This window comes from Pecten maximus, chromosome 5 (assembly GCF_902652985.1).
Source record: "Pecten maximus chromosome 5, xPecMax1.1, whole genome shotgun sequence".
NCBI classification, from domain to species: domain Eukaryota; kingdom Metazoa; phylum Mollusca; class Bivalvia; order Pectinida; family Pectinidae; genus Pecten; species Pecten maximus.
Window position 1 is genome coordinate 14,018,845 of NC_047019.1, and position 18,495 is coordinate 14,037,339.

The 18,495-nt window shown below is 35.6% G+C and overlaps 1 protein-coding gene across 3 annotated transcripts in view; it reads right to left on the reverse strand.

Moving 5' to 3' along the window:
- Window positions 1-501: 501 nt before the first annotated feature.
- Window positions 502-18,495, reverse strand: part of LOC117327238 (synapse-associated protein 1-like) — a 73,719-nt gene continuing 55,725 nt past the window's right edge. For 2 of the 3 annotated variants that reach the window (XM_033884135.1, XM_033884136.1), the window contains one exon: window positions 502-3,495. In XM_033884135.1, coding sequence (XP_033740026.1) covers window positions 3,347-3,495 — 149 coding nt within the window. In that variant the 3' untranslated portion in view covers window positions 502-3,346. The remainder of the gene's footprint in view (window positions 3,496-18,495) is intronic. The other variant, XM_033884137.1, reaches the window with a different exon arrangement.

Here is an 18,495-nt window from a genome sequence, read left to right on the forward strand (position 1 = left end):
TTGGAGGTTTCACTGTACACCGGAGCCTACGTCCAGACATTGGAGGTTCCACTGTACACCGGAGCCTACGTCCAGACATTGGAGGTTTCACTGTACACCGGAGCCTACGTCCAGACATTGGAGGTTTCACTGTACACCGGAGTCTGTGTCCAGACATTGGAGGTTCCACTGTACACCGGAGCCTACGTTCAACATTGGAGGTTCCACTGTACAACGGAGTCTGCGTCCAGACATTGGAGGTTCCACTGTACACCGGAGTCTGCGTCCAGACATTGGAGGTTCCACTGTAGTGTACACAGGAACCAAAGTCTCCAGATTCTGGAGGTACCACTGACAGTTAACTTTCGTTTTAAGTTTTATTGATATCGTGTGACATACTGACCTACATGAGATAAATGCTACACTGCCTGGTAGATCACATAATCCCGAGTATTTACATCAATACACCAACAATCTGGTGTCCCAAACCTTGATGATGAAAAATACCACACAGAAACAAGATTTCTGTTCCCACAATCAATTTATAAAATTAACATAATAAACAAATTAAAAAGACATGTTTGAAAATACTTCAATAATTCAACAGTGTAATCATTAACTTGAATAATTATCAATGAAAAAAAAATCATAAATTTTGTTTGGCCTACAACATATTCTGTTATTCAATTTACTGACAAGTCTGATCACTTTAGTGTAGAGAAACAACAATACTGCAGCTGTGGAAATTTTTTTTGCAAATTTTGAATAAAAAACATCTTCAAAATAATAAAGGAGATCTTTGTGCCTTAGCAACACCTATTGATGGAGTGAGCATGTCTGTAGTTGTTCCCATTTAGCAATTACATCATTATAAACATAAATAGCTATGTTGTACACGTCATTAGTATTCACATCATATCATTATCATACATATGCAAATTATAATATATACATGTATATATATTTATACAAATATAACCACAGGTCGTGACCCTAGAATATGATGACAAATATTATCTACAACAAACAATTTACCACATATTAAGTTGCTGAGATCCTTAAAATACCAAGAAAGCAGATACATAGTGACGATGATATCACCCTGTACTATATTATACATTGAAAAACAAAAAATTATACTTATACAAATTTATTGTTTATCTACCTTTTTTGAGGATTAGGGGTTCAAAATTTACCTTGAATATTTTAATTTAATTTGTTTTGAACGAAAAACAAGAGGAGAAAACCTTTGAGAGTGATCTTGTTATACAATAATTACGAATCTAAAAAGCAATTACACACACTTCTATATCATATTTTATCATATAGTATGATTTCTTTATTATATAGTATTATATCATATCTTAATATATCTATGTAATATATGTAATATAAGAGGAAAAATGCACGGCCAGACTGGGGTTCGAACCTGGGACCTCTGAACACTAGCCAGATGCTCTACCAATTGAGCTACCTGGTTGCCGATGATCGACCCAGCCCAGTTCTCTTACATTCCTCCCTCCTTCAACAAAGTCTTCAACCCTGAAGACACACGAGAGACGTACCCTACACCACCTCCGTGGGTATTTAGTTGGGCGCCATATGTAATAGGAGAGGAAAAAACACGGCCAGACAGGGGTTCGAAGCTGGGACCTCCAAACACTAGCAGATGCTCTACCAATTGAGCTACCTGGTCGGCGATGATCGACCCATTCCAGTTCTGTACACATATATTACAATATTATGTATTTATTATATAATACAACACCTATTATCAGCTTGATATTTGTTTGCATATTGAGTTTTGAGTTCCAATAAAATATTGATGAGTATCAGATTATTAATCATACACATATTATCATATTGTCGATGGTGTATGTGAACAACAGCCTATGAAGATTTCCCCTACCCTACAGCTGTATAACAACACCAGGCTTATCAATGTCAATATCTACTCTAGCTGAAATTAATTTCCCTGGAAAAAACAACATATGATCTGTATGAATATGTTTTTGTAGGAAGCATTTGACCTTGACCTACATGTCCAGCTATACATTAGTCAATAGGGAAGAAAAACATGCTTTGTGGTTAGCCTTCAGATCACTGACTTTGTTTACCAAACATTCTAGTGATAATGATTCTCAGATAATCAATGTCATCATGAGTCTTGCAATGCTCATGAGAATATATACTTAAATGAAACAGATTATTGTAATTTGTATTCTATTTCATGATCACAGCCATGCAGAATGTTTTAAGTACATGTAAATATAGCAACCAATCAAATAATCAATACTGTGAATAATTTAGAAGCTTTATGTTATGAAAAGTGACACTGTTGAAATTTTTGTTTAATGAAAAAAAGTCAAAGTGTACTCTTTTTTGAAAAGGTATATACCCTTAATTTCATCTAACTTTGAAAAAAGTCAATAGTATCAACCATACATATCTTTTGGTGAAAATATATTCTTTGTAGCATTGTTCAAATGACTGACAGAACAGGCAGAAAACCCTTTGAAAGTAATTGAAGAAAAAAATATAACGTTATGTAGGAGTAATGATACAAAGCGGAGATAGTGACTTGTTCAGGTCACTGATACCATTGTAGTCGTGATCATTGAAATGTTCACACTAAATATTCTCCCTGACAAAGATAATGAAGCAACACATTTTTTTTCTGGCTAAGAGTTATTTCCCCTGTTAACGTCATTTACAATGTACATAAATTCTGGAGAGAAACATTCATGATGTGTCATTGTTAAGGTTTAGAGGTTGTTTCTGTAGCTTTTGCTTGTTTTTCTTTTTATGACTATTTTTGTTTTGAGGTATTCAAATTTCAACAGACATATTTGTTTACAAAACAAATGACATATCATTAACCGTTGCAGTCATAAACATTTCAGTGACAAGTGACGAGGTAAAAATAATTACTAAATATAAATATGTATTTCTATACTGTTGAAATTATATATCTGTAGAGTAACTGAGTAACCATTAATTACAGGTTCTTTGTTACAGTAGACTACATGGGGCTGTAGATGTCACAGCAAAGATCACCTATGTCATGTGACTCTATTTCAATGGTGTTATTTATAGCGGAGAGTCATGTTTCGTAAACTTCCCCATTTGACATTTGACATTTATATCATTGAAGTCCTTAAGATAATACCAGATATAAGTTATATAAATACAGAACAAGTTACAGGACAGAACAGGACTTAAAAAGGCTCTCTTTATTAAGTTCTTCAATATGTATTTAAGGGATCATCCACCTTTTCCGTCTTCAATGTAAGGTGTAGAATTACACACAGAATAATGTACGATACAGTTTCTCTAAGGTCACGACCTTGTGTCTATCACAGTACTATCACATGGCCTTGCTCTCCTGTTCGATCTGTTGAAGTATTTCGTTCTCTATATCCCCATCATCCTCGCCAAGCTCCGTACCATCATTAACCATCTCGTACTCCTGTAGTTCCTGTTGTAGCTCCTTCTCCCACTGTGGGATGTCTGCTTCTGAAACATATAAATACAATACATCAAACTTTCTCCTCATAACATTTATTACTGAATATATGTTACATATGCTATCTACATTTCTTTAATACTATTTAACAGTTCAGAATATAAAATCAAGGTAAGCAATGTTTTGACCTTTGACCTTTTGTGAGGCTTTATGATAATGTAACCTTTGACCCTTGATGTAAACTTGTTGAGAGACCAGATATAAAGGTAAGAAACTGTCTCCATCATGACACATCCACAGCCCACACAAGATGATGATACATGAAGCTGCAATATGTACAATCTCACCAGAATTTATTTTAGGTAAACATTTGCATAGTTATGTAGGTACAACAGGACAATCAAAGGAGTATGTGTCTTTAAAATTCTGAGGTCAAAAGGTCAATATAATGCCATAGGGATTTATATTTCTGTGTAGACCCTTCACTAACATTTATACACAAGGGATGCCAAGGTTCTTGGAAAACTTTCTCTTCATGCAGATTTTGCTCTGCAGGCTATTGTATTTATAGATGTGAAAAATGTGATGATTTATTCCCTGTGATTTCCTGTGCTTCCCCTTAATTCCCTGTGATTCCCTGATTCTTTCTGATTTCCTATGATTCCCTCTGATTCCCTGTGATTTCCCATGATTCCTCATGATTTTCCATGATTCCCTTTGATTCCCCATGGTTCTCTTTCATTCCCAGTAATTTCCCATGATTCCCCATGATACCCTGATTCCTTGGGATTCCTCAAGGTTTCCCATAATTTCCCATGATTCCCTGTGATTCCTCAGACTACCTCTGATTCTCCATGATTCTTCATGACTGATTCCCAATAATCAAATTAATATAATCATCACTCCACTTATCTGGGATATAATGAAGATTTCAAAATCCTTATCCATATAAATGTTTTAAACACTGCATTTGATTGGGTCAATAACTTCAATCTGTTGCAATAAATGGGGCTATGGTAAGTAAAACCAATGAAACTTAATATCCTGTACTGTTTTACACATATTTCCAAGATAAAATATCTCTTTCCATAAATCATATTTCTGATCCAGTTCCTTCCTCATGTTTAAACCAACAGTAACTGTTTCAGAGCTTCCATAAAATAGGAGTTTTCATACATTTCTGCCAACATACAAAATGACATGAAAACACTCAATCATACTCACTAAGCGTACTTTATACGTTTCCCAGCCAAGTTTTGGTATATAATTTATCTAAGAATAGCCTTCAGCTTTACTCCATGTCTCTAACAAATATGTGTAAATGCATCCTGTTGTATTAATTAAAACGCCCAAAACACTTCATCATTTTGAAAGGTTGTAGAAGCTGGAACACCTCAGGTTCTGATGAACTCCTCCCAAGTCCCCCCCCATCTCCCTCCACTTACTCACCTTATTTTATATTTTCAATCCCAAATTTTTAGCCTTCACTGTTACCTCTCCTAATCCTAGCTTTCTCTCCACATTCAAACTTAGCTTTCCCTCCACATTCAATCCTATATTTTTCCTCCACATTCAATCCTAGCTTTCCCTCCACATTAAATCCTAGCTTTCCCTCCACATTAAATCCTTTGGTTTTCCCTCCACATTCAAACTTAGCTTTCCCTCCACATTCAAACTTAGCTTTCCCTCCACATTCAATCCTATATTTTTCCTCCACATTCAATCCTATAGTTTTCCTCCACATTCAATCATATAGCTTTTCCTCCACATTCAATCCTAACTTTCCCTCCACATTCAATCCCAGTTTTTTCCTCCACATTCAATCCTATTTTTCTTTCCACATTCAATCCTAGATTTCCCTCCACATTCAATCCTATAGTTTTACCTCCACATTCAATCCTAGCTCTCCCTCCACATTCAATCCTACATTTCCCTCCACATTCAATCCTATAGTTTTACCTCCACATTCAATCCTATAGATTTCACTCCACATTCAATCCTAGCTTTCCGTCCACATTCAATCCAATAATTTCCCCTCCACATTCAACCCTTTAGTTTTCCCTCCACATTCAATCCTATAGTTTTCCCTCCTCATTCAATCCTAGATTTCCCTCCACATTCAATCCAATAATTTCCCCTACACATTCAATCCTTTAGTTTTCCCTCCACATTCAATCCTAGCTTCTATGCCTCACTAATTTTATTCTTCCAGAGCTTTTTGTTATCCATATAGCTCTCTCTTTTTCAATAAGTTGTATGGAGTCATAAATATGTCATTTTCCAAAGAAGTAAATCATTCAAACTGATCAATTTTCCTTGTGTGTCTAGTAAGTAGCACTGAAATGTCATTTTCTACCAAATGACCTTGACCCTAACTGCCTTGTCCTTGTGATTACCACCATTCACCAACATACTACAATTAGAGGCTGTTTTGCTGAACCAAGGGATAATGACTGACACAATGTGCACCGACAGTCATAATACTGGTATTTTTGGATAATTATATAACACAGCTGTTGTGTTGTATCATTTTACCTTAGTCAGCCCTCCGTGGATTCAGTTTATAGACAAACATGTAAAGGTTAGCATCAGACAGTACTGACACAGAGATTTTAAGTTCAATAAGCAGCATATGAAGGCTCTATATGTACCTAGGTAGTCAGCTGTTCTTCCTTAGTCATTTATTCAGGGATATAGTTCAATGCCTTAGTCAGACCTTCAGGGATTTAGTTCAATGCCTTAGTCGGACCTTCAGGGATTTAGTTCAATGCCTTAGTCAGACCTTCAGGGATTTAGTTCAATGCCTTAGTCAGACCTTCAGGGATTTAGTTCAATGCCTGAGTCGGACCTTCAGGGATTTAGTTCAATAACTAAGTCAGTCCTACAGAATGTTAGTTCATTACCTTAGTCAGTCCTACAGGGATAAAGTTCCAAATCTTAGTCAGTCAAACAGGGATTTAGTTTAATATCTTTGTCATTCATCCCTTCCTGGGGTTACAACATTCCCTTTACTGTACATACCTGTCTGTACCCTCCCACCCCTACCTGGGGTTACAACATTCCCTTTACTGTACCTGTCTGTACCCTCCCACCCCTACCTGGGGTTACAACATTCCCTTTACTGTACCATACCTGTCTGTACCCTCCCACCCCTACCTGGGGTTACAACATTCCCTTTACTGCACCATACATGTCTGTACCCTCCCACGCCTTCCTGGGGTTACAACATTCCCTTTACTGTACCTGTCTGTACCCTCCCACCCCTACCTGGGGTTACAACATTCCCTTTACTGTACATACCTGTCTGTACCCTCCCACCCCTACCTGGGGTTACAACATTCCCTTTACTGTACCTGTCTGTACCCTCCCACCCCTACCTGGGGTTACAACATTCCCTTTACTGTACCATACCTGTCTGTACCCTCCCACCCCTACCTGGGGTTACAACATTCCCTTTACTGTACCTGTCTGTACCCTCCCACCCCTACCTGGGGTTACAACATTCCCTTTACTGTACCATACATGTCTGTACCCTCCCACCCCTACCTGGGGTTACAACATTCCCTTTACTGTACCTGTCTGTACCCTCCCACCCCTTCCTGGGGTTACAACATTCCCTTTACTGTACCATACCTGTCTGTACCCTCCCACCCCTTCCTGGGGTTACAACATTCCCTTTACTGTACCATACCTGTCTGTACCCTCCCACCCCTACCTGGGGTTACAACATTCCCTTTACTGTACCATACCTGTCTGTACCCTCCCACGCCTACCTGGGGTTACAACATTCCCTTTACTGTACCATACCTGTCTGTACCCTCCCACGCCTACCTGGGGTTACAACATTCCCTTTACTGTACCTGTCTGTACCCTCCCACGCCTACCTGGGGTTACAACATTCCCTTTACTGTACCTGTCTGTACCCTCCCACGCCTTCCTGGGGTTACAACATTCCCTTTACTGTACCATACCTGTCTGTACCCTCCTGCCCCTTCATGGTGTTACATCCCCCCCCTCCTCGTCCAACAACTAGTTTCTCTAATCTTATTCCTATTTATCAACAGTATAGTAAAAAGTAAAAAAAATTTTTTTTGCATTTCTTATGTTTTTATTTCATGTTCTCATTGTATTTCAAGATACAATTGTTGTACAGTAATATATACTCAATGTATGTTAGGATACGATTGTTGTATAATCATTGTATGTTAGGATACGATTGTTGTATAATCATTGTATGTTAGGATACGATTGTTGTATAATCATTGTATGTTAGGATACGATTGTTGTATAATCATTGTATATTAGGATACGATTGTTGTATAATTGTATGTTAGGATACGATTGTTGTATAATCATTGTATGTTAGGATACGATTGTTTTATAATCATTGTATGTTAGGATACGATTGTTGTATAATCATTGTATGTTAGGATTCGATTGTTGTATAATCATTGTATGTTAGGATACGATTGTTGTATAATCATTGTATGTTAGGATACGATTGTTGTATAATCATTGTATGTTAGGATACGATTGTTGTATAATCATTGTATGTTAGGATTCGATTGTTGTATAATCATTGTATGATAAGATACAATTGTTGTACATTTTTACTCGTTCAGTAATATATTCTCATTGTATGTTAGGATACGATTGTTGTATAATCATTGTATGTTAGGATTCGATTGTTGTATATTTGTACTTATACAGTAATATAATATCATTGTATGATAAGATACCATTGTTATATACTAGTACAGTAATCAAGGAAGCAGTGACATGCACTTCCAGTATAACAACAGGATGAAGCCATTAGAGAGATACATGATTGTACATGTTTTATCGGGACAAATCACATCAGTCGGGAAGTACAGTGACTGGGAAGTTTAAATATAGGTACAGTCTGTACAAGTAGTTTAATATTGTGTGACTCAGATTTAGTCTAGGTTAAAAGGGATTGGAAAAGCTTGTTTTAAAGGGGACAAATCACAGAAAACATAGTGACAAGATAGTTTTAAACTCAAATAATGGTACAAGTAGCTGTTACATTTTGTGACTTGGTTCAAGTATTGTTTAAAAGCTCTCCACTCAGATAAACATGAAAATTTAAGCAGCCACAGAGATATTTGTAGAGCTACAAAGATTGGATAACTTGAAAACTATCTTAATCTTTAAGAACTTACAAGATGCTTTATATCTTAGATGTCAGGTTTGACTAGTGATGGGAATCAGTTTCACTTTAAGAATCAAAAATTGAAAACTCAAAATCGACCAACTATCGATTATAATCAGTTTTCTAGATTTAGTACAGAACTGCCCTTTTGTAGAAAATATTTATGTACATCTAAAGTAAATATTACATGCCTTAGCCTTTGTTATCAATATTTTTTTTAACACAAACAAAGCATTTAACAGTTGTTAATATGTTTAAATCTCCTTAATCGCTTTAAAGCGACCAATAAATATATCACTAAAATATAAAAACAACTACTTATTGGTTTGATAACATTACAAAGTTATGCAAAGCCAAAGATTTATAAACACTTACAGAAATTCCCAATTAACTGCCTTTTCAAAATCGTCATTGATGATCGTTTTATTTCTTTTTTGACTAATTTTCGATAATTTCGATCATCTGGCCATATTATTTATCTTATGTATAAATTAAACAGAATAGAAAGGACATCTGATTGAGATTATGTATAATACATGAACGGCCTATCATTGATCAAGCTTAAGATTGCTGATAGAATGTTAACACTGGATTAATACTTCTGTAGCCTGAGCATCTTAGAAACTCACATTTTCTACACTGAAGGCGTGTTGCAGCTGTTGCAAAGGCCACGTTTAAAGAATCAAATGTCCAGATTAACAAAGGTCCATACTAGAAGTCGGACTACAAACTTTCCTTCAGTCACTTACAACATGAAAACTAAACAATGTACATTTACCACATCATGTATGTACACCATTACACGACCAGGATATTAATCTAACATTCTTGAATGAAGAAAAAATATTATCTCAATAAAAACATCTTGGGTGATGCTTAAGTTCACAGTTATATAGTGCAACAGGCCTGTTTTTCATCATCTGAGAGATCAAACATCCGATAGAACATGATCAGGAGGGAATTAGGCTTGTCCCAACCTCAGGTGCAAAACGTTTTAGAGACTCATACAGATATCCAATGATGATGATGATGATGTTATAATCTTAACAAGGTCATGTGAAACATGGCCTGAGATAAAGTTTAATACCATTACCTTCCAGAAAATCTGCAAGCTAATCATATAAGAGTACTTCAGAGATGCTATATATTTAGAAAGTGCAAGCTGATCACCTAAATTCAACAGTATCTATTACATTTACCCAGTACTAGTGAAATATTGAAAATTATTCATTCTATAAAAGTGATTCTGATATTTTTCACTAAAAGATCACTTTTCTGACTTCACCAATCAGAACATTGCTTACAAACCACAAAGGGGGAAGATTTGCATATAGCTTTCCATCATGTTATACGACGTCATAATGCCAGACAGAAAACATAACATCTCAATTTGGCGTACAATTTTGAGCCGTTGACACCGCGGACAGCAATGAATTCTGGGAGAGATTGAGCTGCCTTGGCATATTTTGCTATAAAATATAATTAACAGAAGATATCTTCAGTAATACCAAATATATTTCATGAGTGGGACTAATATTTTGATATTCTACACAATCGTGAAAAATATCAAAATATAAGCCACACTCGTGAAATATATTTGGTATAACTAAAGACATACTGTTAGATATCCTCGATATCAGGGATGCTGTTATATTGAGAAACTGCAAGCTGATCATTATATAAACACTACATTTATCGAGAAACTGCAAGCTGATCATAAACAGTACATCAGAGCTTTTACATGTAGCTATTCTATAAGATATATGAGAATGTATATCTACCTCTGATCATATGAATTTCCCTTTCATTCCATGTATTTGATCAAAGTGTGCATTTATACAGACAAGTGGCGAAAAGGCCTAGTTTTTTCCATAAATGTTTTTAGCATTCCATGAAACCTATGATATGTAGGCGGATGGAGTATACCGAGTAAAATTGTATTTCTGATTGAGAACGAACAAAAATCAAAAGAAAGGCACTCAACCCCCTTGATTTTTGGATGAATTTCCAGATTTTTTTAAGGTTCAAAATATTTATTTGCAGAAAAAATAACTTTAATCAGAAAAGAATGGTACAAGCACAATAGCACATAGTACAAAGGAAATTACAAAATTATTATTATTATTTTTTCATAAACAAAATCTAGACAGAGAGACAAAAAGGTCATCTCATTCTTTTAGTGGGTGGTGGCGGTTGGGGCCGAAATGTAACAGGAATGACATGCAAGGTGTAACCTGACTTAATCCATCCAGTACAGAAAAATAATGTAACACCAGTCAGAGACTTTTTATATGACTTATAACACTGGCTCTTGACTGGACCACTCATTGTATCATTTTGTCAGTTCAACAACTTTTATGACAGATTTCAGTCTACACCTAAAGTCGTAAACAAGTGGTAGCTGCCATCACATTGGTGACATTCGGCAAATAAACACATGTAACAAAAAAGTGCATTTAGAAAGTCAGTGTGACATTAAACAAAGTATCATATCATTATAAATCGGAAAAGTATATAAAGAACAGCTAATATATTCATGCAACATCAGGAAATTCAAATCTTTAACCTCCGGATCAACAAAACGTAGTGGTAATGATACTATGAGTTAATAATTCAACCTTGTAACGAAAAGGATGAAGGAAGACAATTTATGACTCATGCCCTGAAATACCTGCAGCTTATACCACTGCACCACATCCATAGAACAGCTATTATAGATTTATAACTGTTATTGAGTTATTAATTAAAAACAGCCATTGACTAATTGATTAAGTTGTTCAGCTATTACATCACAAAGGTTTATCCAGTTTTAAGCTCCAGGAGTTTTGAATAGCATAATTTTTTTTTTTTTTTATGATGTTTACGAAAGAAATTACAAACTTTTATTAATCAATCTTGTTAGCCCAAACAGAAGCTCTGGAGGTGTTACTGAGGTAGGAAACAACAATACCTGGAGGAACCCACATAGCTGGGCAGATGACCCACACATACCTTTCACATCTGATTGGGGAATCAAAACCTGGTCATCTAGGTGAAAGGTGTGTGATAATATCCTCTAGATCAACTGATTATCCTACAGGTAACTTTGGATTTGGGTGATATAGCAAGTTTTTGTTTCTCGTCAACCAGGTATAATTCTGATGATATGGGGGATATAGCTAGTTTCTGTTTCCCCTTAACCAGGTATAATTCTGATGATATGGGGGATATAACAAGTTTCTGTATATGTATCACCACTTGTGCAAAATGATATAAAAACTTGTAATACTTGGGATAGATTCTCTCTGGAGACACCCACACCCTGTGTTTACAAGGAGATGGTGTAACGGAGACCGAATTCCTAATCAGGAGAGTTTATTTCAGGATAAAACAATCTCGGCAAATAAACCCCCATTTTTGTTGTAGATTGGAAAATGACATTAGTGTCTCCATTACACAAATTCAGGTTTGGTCAGTTTTAATCACAAGTTGTACCGATGTTCCTTTTTAGTGATTCTGTACATGGAAAATGTCATTTTAATAGATATTCCAATTAGTATACGAAAGACAAATATTTCATCAGAAAAAAATTTTGTGACTTAGAAATGAGAGTATCAACATGTAACCTCTCTGATATGTTTTCTGAAAGAGGACCATACTTGATAGTTTAACGTTCTGTCTGATATATAAATCTGTCCTTGGTCTAGCCCTAATAGGACTAGCTATAGGTATTCATCACAGCGAAAAGGTTTCATTTACATATAGAATTCTTCATTTGCAGCATTTGAGGGTATTGCTGGGACAGATTGGATTGGACGTCAACTACTGAAGACCAGCTCATGTTAGTAGACTGCTGAGTAAGCATGTTTTCATGTTGAAATGCAATTTTAAATATTTCTTAATCCTGGTTTATCTGTACAAATTGCAAAATGTTCATAAAACAAATTTAATATGCAATGATGGGAAAAGTATTTACTGCAGGAGTGGGTTTAATTTTGTGTTTGGTTTGCAAGCTTTTTTAACAGTTACATATGACTTGGTATAAAAGTTTGTGGTTGGTCATTGTTCTGCATGACTTGGTATAGTTTTGTGGTTGGTCACAGTTCTGCATGACTTGGTATAGTTTTGTGGTTGGTCACAGTTTTGCATGACTTGGTATAGTTTTGTGGTTGGTCACAGTTCTGCATGCCTTGGTATGATTTTGTGGTTGGTCACAGTTCTGCATGACTTGGTATAGTTTTGTGGTTGGTCACAGTTCTGCATGACTTGGTATGATTTTGTGGTTGGTCACAGTTCTGCATGACTTGGTATAACTTTGTGGTTGGTCACAGTTCTGCATGACTTGGTATAGTTTTGTGGTTGGTCACAGTTCTGCATGACTTGGTATGATTTTGTGGTTGGTCACAGTTCTGCATGACTTGGTATAACTTTGTGGTCGGTCACAGTTCTGCATGACATGGTGGAAGTCTGTGATTGGTCATTGTTCAAAGTGAGGAGTTCAAAGTTCGTAGTTGGTCAAGCTACCACAATCCTGACTGACATGGAATGATGTGTTTTACCATATAAAAAGATGGGTTCACTAATTATGGACCTATGTCTAAAGTTACAGACAATTTGCCTGGATTAGTCATGGCCAGTATGAATAAATCACCAGGTTGATATCCTAATCAAAACAAATTCACTACCTGTCTCCCCTACATACACACATAGACTTGCCTCTTTAATTATGGATCATGTAGATTAACATGCAATACTCTTGATTATGGGTAGGATTCATTACAGTCTGTAGGGGAGTCAGTATTAATGCCAGCAGCAGTATCTTGACATATTAGTATAGATGATGATTACACATGACTAGAACACAACCTCTGTCTGTACTTGGCAGATTGTCAACTTCCAACTCTTGACTTTGATTGTGTAAACAGGATCAGGCAAAAGTACACAGCATTCTTTTTATCATCACATCTTAAAAATACTTAACTCATAACAATGTTTGCTAGTCATATCATGAATGATATCGAAGAACGCTTACATTATATACCTAAGTTACATTATACATAAATCTGTCAAAAATATGATTACATTTTCTATCAAGTTTTACAGAAAGTACTTACCCAGTAATTAAATGGTTCTGAAATTGATTTCATCTTTCTATCAAACTATTTTGCAGCATATTATTTATTTCTGTCTGTTTATATTAGGAGTTCCATGGTTTAGGAGTATTAATTATATAATACTTCCAGAACAAACATGCTGGATATTGCAAAGCAATACAATTAAGTCCCCTTCGGCCCCGCTAAAAACAGTAACAGTGACACTGACCCAAAATCCCAGAAACTCGAACTTGATCTGTAGCTTCTCATACTGCAGTTACAAAGCAGGCAGACAAAAGTGTGGAAAACTGAATGGACAGACTGACAAAAACAGACAAACGGACAGGTGGAAACCAATAGTAGGGGATTGCAGCAAAAAATATGTAATTCTATGGAAACAAAAAAATCTAACTGTATAATTTTAATAATGTTTAAAGTAAATGTATATCACTACCATACATGGTACATGTTACACTACTACTTTTAAAAAAAACATGTCTTTATTTCTTCACATTTCAATTTAGCAAAGTTCAGGGGTGCATCCACCATCAAGGGAGATAATTTTTCATGGGTGCATCCACCATCAAGGGAGATAATTTACATCATCATGTAACTACAACAACTAATGTTATATCTTTTGGGTAGTACATCAAAAGCATAATGGTGATAACAGGTATATTTCAGGTCTCCCACAACTAATTATTTTCCTGTATATGTTTATGTTATTACCAGTTTAGTGACTTCATCTCTTCTATTGCTTATTTGAAATTCAAATGAAGTGTGATTTATATCAAATTAAAGTTTGAAGTTTTTTGCTACCCGAGCCATGATGTTACTGGATAAGTTTAATGACATATCAGAGGACACGAGTACTCAAAAAGACAGTAACCCTGATATTTACAGTGGATGGCGAAACCTGCAATTGGAAAATTCCTATCTTTTTACACCTGTAATCTGACATTCTATTTTTAGTATGGGTATCATGATCCAATCAGCGATGTTCATGATATTGTATTTTACAGGGTATAAACCTAGAGGGCTAACTAGTACAATGAAAATGGGCAAAGCAAGGAGTGGGCTTATCTCCGGTTGAGACCCAATGGAAAAGGGAAAAAAATAGTCTTTGATTATAATAAGGTAAAGGATAGCTATATTTACATCAATGATCTATGACTGCAGTATTTTTTATATAATGCAACAAATTGTTTATTCCATCCGGACCTTGTCAACGAATATTGCAGATAATAGGTAAAATCGTTAGTTAAGGTTCAGATCGCATAGTTTGTGAAGACAAATTAAAATATATGAACTATTTTCTTATTGTTTTATTTTCACACAAGTAGATAGAGGCACTAAGAAGTAACACATATTTGTGAGGAATATGTCTATGTCTAATGGCGAGACTGGGATTACGGTAGACTACATTTAGGCTTCGGGAATATTAAACTGATAAAGCGTGTGTTTTGTATGGATTTATATTTATTTGTCACATCATTTTAATATGTCTGTTCTGGCAGTCGGCTGCCTCAATCTTACTTATGACCATCTGAAATTGTAGGAGCACACATATTAAGTATCAGGGACAAATAATGATAATGAATATCAAGTTTTATTATCGATTCTGTCACTGTTTTAAAGAATTTAGAGTACTATACTTCAAAATCCATCAAAATATTTTCTGATCTGTTTCTAAACATTACAATTATGAGAGAAATATTCCTGATGATACAGTAGGAACAACTCCAACCTAAATTATGATCCTTATCATTTTGTGAGGACAGACATTATCACACATATTGATATTCCACACATCCTGATGGCCGCCCAGATAACATTACCTACTAATCATTATATAAGTTCTGCTTTGCGACCTACTGACAACCAGTGTCCAGATGCTTTGCGACCTACTGACAACCAGTGTCCAGATTTGCTCTGTGTCTTGTCATAACTCTGTCTGACCTACATCTTGTCCAGTTTGTTCCCAATATGTTCCAATCAATTTGGCTCTGTCAGATCAGCAGCTTATTTTGCCACATACTGTCATTGTAGCCCTGCCTGGTTACTGTGGACCATGTGGTAGGTCAGATTTTTATGAGGAATTGTGTAGGATTGGCCAATATTGGTATGTTTATGGCATCAAATTGACCTTTAGATATACTCTGTGGCAAGCCAATATTTAACAATTAGTCTTCATCTCTGGGGTTAATGATGTCTTCCTTTTCTTGTCATTTGTCACTGAAGCAATGTATACTCCTCTGAAAGGATGAAGTATGATTATAACCTCAGCGCTCATTGATTGGTTCTGTAATAAGAGATCCCAGAGGGATCTTAGTGTCCACCATTGTATGATCTATATTGGTTTTAAGTTTGAATTTTTCTAGACTTTTGTCTCTTTATTATCTGTCCTTTCATTGTGTGATCTTGATTTGTTCCATCTTAATTATCTGTTTTGATAAGATGTATGTAACTGTTCTTTTATTGTTTTAATTCCCAAAATTCCACACATGAAACAAATCCATCAAGTACAAAAGTCCTTTTAGAGAAACAACCTAACAGACCTAAACTTTGATAAATTCAAGATGGCTGCTTGTCAGCCATTTTCTGTGCCTGATATCTATCAAACATAATCTGAAAATTGTGAAATCTGCATTAAGAACTTACATTTATAAATAAAATTTCAGACATATCTTCAGTAATATCTGAGAAATTGCTTACAACCTTCAAACCTTGCAATCCAATATGGCTGCCAGCTCAGTGAGCCATCTTGGTTTTCTAATCAGTCCAAAAATGTTTATGTACAACTAAGCATAATGGGAACACAATTTTTCAGAAAGATCTCTTTGGTCATGTTTGAGAATTTTATCTTTAAATCCAAGATGGCTGCTAGTCGAATCTGGCTTTTTTCTTTTGATTGGTTTGGTTTTATATTGTTTAACATCCTATCAACAGCTATGGTCATTTGAGGACATGAGATGCATGTGTGTAGTGTATGTGTGTGTGTTTAGGAAGACTGTAGTTTGTTTGGGTGGCTCCTTGTGAGAGCGCAGAACTGATGTTGACTTTATAGTGCTACCTTATTGAAGTATACTACTGAAGATATCCAGCAGGACACCCCACCCGTCATATTACACTGACAACAGGTGAACCAGTCAACCAACTTCTTAAAATGCTGTAGATTTAGCAGGAGCAGCAACTACACTTTTCATATTCTTGGCAAGGAGTCACAACCTAAAGTTTTCTTCACAGGGGCATTTAATTTATTTTTGTTTAACGTCCTATTAACAGCCAGGGCCATTTAATGATGTGCCAGGTTTAGAGGTGGAGGAAAGCCAGAGTACCCATAGAAAAACCACTAGCCTTATGGTCAGTACCAGGCAACTGCCCCACATGGGTTTCAAACTTGGAGGTGAAGGGCTAGTGATAAAGTATCGGTACACCTTAACCACTTGGCCACCGCCGCTCCTCACAGGGGCAAACACCCAACTAAAGGCGTAAAGTGTCCATCATTGTATATAAACTTGATTATTGAATATAAGGTGTGAAAATAGATTCATATACACTTTTCCAGACAGTAAGGTTGAAATATTTCCTCTACATCGACAAATGACTGTTAACAGAACTTTGTGATATCGCTCTATCAAGCCTGTAACACAGACTTTGATGAGAACTCCAGTGACCTTAACTAATGGCCCCTTAAGTGTTACGTAAGATCTCGTTTCTTTGTCTTCTACATGTTTTCATCATGGATCACACCAAATATTTTGATTCAAATGTAAACGATCCAAGCACTTAAGTGTTTGACTGGCATACATTTCTTAAAAGGTTCTGCAATCAGTTTGCAATCAATTCAAAAACATCTTTTGGAATACATGTGATTTAAGACATGAAATACAGATAATGCATTAAACAACTGATTACTTGTTCTATGATATATTGGACAGGTGATAATGTAATGTTATAACATTTTTAATGTTTAAATTACGGTACAACAAGTACTAATTGTAACGGCACCGTTATATGTCTCCCAAATGACTTCACAATCGTATATATATATAGTTGACATCGCAACATTGTTTGTATTGTCATACTACACCTATATACCAATTAAATTTCATCAAAATCGGACAATATCTAAGTTTCAACCCATTAAAGGCATTGGTCAAGCTGACCAGATGACAGACTGAAAAACAAAAATACTCCTGTGCACTGCTGGTCATCATGAACAGCAGTAAAATGTTTCATAAAATTCTGCACTACAGTTTTTGAGAAAGATGTCAGAAACCATGTCATTGGAAGAAAGTGGAATAAATAAGAATAATAATAATAAGAAATTGAGCAAAATCAATATGTCCACAAACTTTGTGGGATATAATTAACAGTAAAATGTAAAAATGATGACTGTATGGTGTGCCAAAGTTTAATGTGTGTACATGGGTAGCGGATATAAAACCTGCTGCATTTCCTGTCATTTTCATAACGTTATAATGTAGTAAAGTTTGAACTAATTTTGACAACCGTTTCAGTTTGAAGTGCTATGAGTACTTTTAGATATGCCTATCATCTTTAATCAGTCCTAGCAGACGAGTCTTAATCTTTTATCTGGGGGCCTTGACATTCCAACGAACAGCTGACTCGACAGTCTATATAGCATGTACTGTTACATCACCTGTCAAATGTTTGATTTTTTTCCTAACTTTCAAATAATTAATCTTATCTTCATGATAGTATATTCAATAATTAATTGGGAAAAAATATTTATCAATAATTATTACCATTATAAGTAAACTTATAAACAAAACTGCAAA